The 4,637-nt window shown below is 36.0% G+C and overlaps 1 protein-coding gene across 2 annotated transcripts in view; it reads left to right on the top strand.

Annotated features, from left to right (window-relative positions):
* The window catches only part of TEX2 (testis expressed 2), a 30,416-nt gene extending 26,860 nt beyond the window's left edge, over positions 1–3,556 (top strand). For both annotated transcript variants that reach the window (XM_009703994.1, XM_009703993.1), the window contains exons 9-11: positions 1,352–1,561; positions 1,781–1,901; positions 2,780–3,556. In XM_009703994.1, coding sequence (XP_009702296.1) covers positions 1,352–1,561; positions 1,781–1,901; positions 2,780–2,902 — 454 coding nt within the window. In that variant the 3' untranslated portion in view covers positions 2,903–3,556. The remainder of the gene's footprint in view (positions 1–1,351; positions 1,562–1,780; positions 1,902–2,779) is intronic.
* Positions 3,557–4,637: the final 1,081 nt, after the last annotated feature.

Genomic DNA, 4,637 nt, shown 5'->3' with positions numbered 1-4,637 from the left:
TGTTCTTTTTGATATTTTTTTTTTTTTTTTTTTTTTTTATTTGGCTTTCTGTGGCTGATTGACATTATGCCAGCCAATGAGAAAGCTGTAGTCAGCCTGAAATGTCTCAGACAATCACAGTGTTTCCTATGTCCGAACACACCGCAGTGATCTTTTACAGTGAATATACCAAAAGTATACATGACACATTAAAAATGTTCCAGGGAGTTTCCTTAGTTTTACTCCTAAACCCTTTTGAAAACTGTAGGAGGAATTGTTGGAATTATTTCAATAGATGCATTTCATATCTTTCAAAAATATATATATTATATAAAGAACTCTTTATCAAGAGGAAAAATAGGGAGAACAAAGAATTTTTAAGTAAAATACTGAAAGAGTTTCCTTACACCTATCAAAAATCTGCATTACTAGCACTATAGAATCTGATGAGAGTAATGGCTTTCTCTGGGTAAAGACAGTTGAAATTAATTCAGCCCTTTTATATCAGCTGAGGAGTTTCTTGTCTTACGTTGTACTAAGGAGAAAACGCTCTAAAACTCTGTGTAAGAATAATATTTATTTTTTTTTTTTTTTGCAGAATAGGAAAATGTAATTTCCTTAGCAAGGTTATCCCTGCTATATAACATCAAGAGCCACAATTAGGTATAATATAGTGTGTAGAAAATACTAAACATGCTATTCTTAGAGTATATATTTCTGACATGGGATAGGGGTAAGAAAAGACACATTCAGCATTCAGTCCTTAAAGCATCTGTTTTAAAAGCTAGGATGCCATCTGACACAACTGCCAGGAAAAGTAGCCTTTTTTTGCAAGCATAGTTAACCATTTTTGGAATATCATTCCACTCACTGCCAAAATTATCTTCCTCTTCTTTTTCAACAACACCTTTATACTCGTTGTAAATGCTACAGTACCTTAAAATGGAAAACTTTTTGTTCGACGCACACTGTTAAATAGACATGATGGTTGGGCCTTCTGTGCTGATGAGATGTGCATATGTCTTGGTGCATCAGTGACTTGACAGTTTTGTTGGGATGGTAATAGACAAATTGTCACTTCTTATGCCAGCTTGCTGGCATAAATGATATAAGTGTATTTGCAGTTTTAAAAAAATGTTGTGTTTCCAATGCCATCTGGGAAGGAGTGTTCAGACTGGACAGAATTTCTGACAGAATACGGCTGCTGTGTGCAGGCTCTAGTAGGTGCTGCTTGGACATGTGAATAAGTATCTGTTCAGAATTTTTGTATCAAAAACTCTGATGATTTAAAAGGAAATCCATGGATGTCTTAACAAACCATAGGTTTAAGAAAACTACCTCAATGTACTCCTCTTCTGTTCTCTATCTAAAGGTATGTCGGAGGACATCGGACAAGTAAGATCATGAGAATTGTGGATAAAATTACTAAGTCAAAATACTTTCAGAAAGCAACAGAGACTGAGTTTATTAAGAAGAAAATTGAAGAGGTCTCCAATACTCCATTGCTGCTAACAGTTGAAGTACAAGAGTGCAGAGGAACACTAGTAATTAACATTCCACCTCCACCTACTGACAGAATATGGTAAGAGGAACGTACTGCAGAACTGGGTAGGGTTTCAGGTGTGTGTACCTAAGAAAAAAGGTAAAGTGTAGCTGAAATGGGTTCTGGAAGAGGTGCAATAGAAACTAGTTTGTAAATGAGGTAGGAACTGCTATTAAGAGAAAATTGACAGTTAACGCATGTAAGTGTATGCTTCATTGGAGTGTTTATAATAAAACCTGTTCTGTGTACTCTCCTAAGGTATGGCTTTCGAAGACCTCCCTATTTGGAGTTAAAAGCTCGGCCAAAACTTGGTGAGAGAGAAGTGACCCTGGTTCATGTAACTGACTGGATAGAGAGGAAACTAGAACAAGAGTTTCAGGTGTGTTTCCTTTACATTTTCATTTCATTAATGATAGTTTTGGTCTATTAGAGGAGTGGGGTTTTTTAAATTTTTGCATGTCCCCTATTTCATTCAAAACTAGTCGGTATCCTCCACTGTTTTTGTTTGGTGGAAAGGATGTTAAAAACTCAGCTGAAACTGACTTTTGGGGTCATCTCAAGACCATGTGTAGACTTGGATGGAAATCTGTTTTAGCACTTGTCAGAATAATTTTAGAGCCGAAAATGCCATTTCTTTGAAAGAGGTACCATGTCAGAATTTACAGTACTTTAAAAACGTGATCCTTAGTGTTCTTAGATGATAGAGGATCAAACTGTTGTCTGAAATTAAGAACAGATGAGGCAGTAAGGTGTCCTGTTACTACTACTTCTGAAATAATTTTTTAAAAATCACATTGACCATAGTGCAAAATAGGAAAAAACCCTCCAAATTTATAAATACTTGTAGGACAGGAAAACAGTTTACTGAGCAGATTAATTCCAGACCTCAACCTGTACAATCAACCAGAAATCAAACCCACTTATTTCATTAAAAGTACAGTTTGACAGTATATGGGTAAGAGCTGAGAAAACAGCAGAGTTAAGAAAAGTTGGTATGTTTCCTATGGTGCCATTTCAATTTAATGGAAAGTGCAGAGATCGTCGTATTTCTGAGCTTCACTTACAACTGTAACACAACTAAGTGGCTGGAGTTAATGGACACTCTGCAGATTCAGTATGGACATTGACTCAAACAATGCTGAACTCAAGCACCTTTTATCTGGAAATTTGTTGCATTTTTTAACTAAGCAAATCAGAAAACTAAGCTCTCAAGTGGCATATGAAATGTAACTTGATTTAATTCCATCTTTTTCACAGAAAATCTTTGTCATGCCAAACATGGATGATGTTTATATCCCTTTAATGCACTCAGCCATGGATCCCCGCTCCTCTACTCACCCTCCTAAAGATCTGATCATGGAGGCCCCTGATCAACCATGACATGCGAAGAGTCTTGCAGTTTACAGTATTATAAAAGTTATTCTCATGGGTTTATAAACTGTGCTGTAGTTCTCATCCTTAACTTGTGCCACTTTCCCTGCCCCCCCCCCACCCCAGGACTGCCTATAACCATAGCTTTGTGCTCACTTGCCTGGTTATTGTTCCTGTGTACTTCAGCTACATGAAGTTTCATTCCATTAAGCAGTTGATTTATTTTTGTACTGGCTGCCATCAGGTTTTTAACTTGGAGGCTAAGATGACCTGTTCTTTGGGGAGGGAGGAGGAACCTAAATGTAATAGATCAAGGAGCTTGTTGACACACCTTTTGTTCAGCTTATGTTTTCATGCTATGTTAATGTGCATTAAAGCATTGAAAGGTTGTTTGGCAGCAAAGGAACTGCGTGCCAAATGGAAAAAATCCTAAATAAGGAATGAATTTATAAAACTGGAAGAGTATTTTTCTTTCTCAGGCAGTTGGAGGTGTAGAATGAACTGTTTTATGTTCTTTCACTTCTGCAGTCAATAGCTTGTGTCAAGCAATCGAAATATGAAATGCTTTCAGGATAAAAGAATGTAAATTGGATGTATAGGTAATATTGTGATTCAATGTGGTATATACATATTACTTTTTTCATACAGAACTTGTGCTTTTTTGGGGAAGCAAGTAGCCATAAAACACATACAACTATCAGTGAAGGTGGGACTGTCAAATTTTTGTAAATGAGGAGAAAAAAGTTGGTAAAGCCATGAGACCAAACCATAGCAAGCCGCCTTATAGTGAGGTACAATCACCTTGGTTCGTGATTAATTCTGAATGTTTATAAAGACATGAGCACACAAATAAAATGTCAATACTGCACATTACCAGAAGTACTTAGCTACCCTACTGTGTATAGAGCCTCTTGCTACAAGGAAATACACCAAGTTTTTTCTTACAGGAGAGTTTGTTGCTGTCTTTTTCCATTGCACTGTGTTTACACACAAAGCATGGGACCAAATTCTCGGATTACAGCTGTGCAACTCCAGATGTCAAATTGCTTGATGTTTGTGAAAACAGCTGTGACTGAAAGATTTTGACCCTCATGCATTGTTTTTTTTGGACTTTGTGGAATAGGAATTCAAGCATTGCAGTCATTCAAGCTGATCGCGATGTAATTAAAGACTGTTTCTGCTAATTAATGGCCAAAACTAAGGGGGGAGGGGGAACTGCCTTTTATTTCTATCTGGCATAATGATTCAAGACTTAATGTATACAGTAAATTCAATATTCGAACACTACATATCCACTGTTTAACACGTAATATTTTTCTGGTACTCAGTGTTGCCAACTATTCATGGATGTCAGAAAACATTTTAGTTTACAAAGAAGGTGAGTTTTGGCTCTCCTTTTATAACATGATTTGCTTTTTTTTAGAATTTTTTAAGAACTTTTTTGTATGTTGTGTTGTCACATTTGGTGTAAATCAAAATTTCCATGTGTAACTCAATGATTTACCATCTCTAAATGAAGCTATTATATTGAAGGTTTTTTAAACAGCACCTTGCCTGAAACATAAAAGAAAACTAGCATTTAATATATTTAAAATTAATTCTATATTTGAACACCTATTTTGGTTACCTTTAATTGAAATATTAGTAGGTTATATTTGTTAACTGAACTCCTCCTTGACCATTCCAGGCTGTGTATATTCTGGGGTTTGCTCTGATTATGTAGGCATTATTTGCCTTTCATGAA

The sequence above is a fragment of the Cariama cristata genome, unplaced genomic scaffold, assembly GCF_000690535.1.
Source record: "Cariama cristata isolate BGI_N322 unplaced genomic scaffold, ASM69053v1 scaffold19067, whole genome shotgun sequence".
NCBI lineage: Eukaryota > Metazoa > Chordata > Aves > Cariamiformes > Cariamidae > Cariama > Cariama cristata.
The sequence above is the reverse complement of the archived record's forward strand: the minus strand, read 5'-3'. Positions and strand labels throughout refer to the sequence as shown.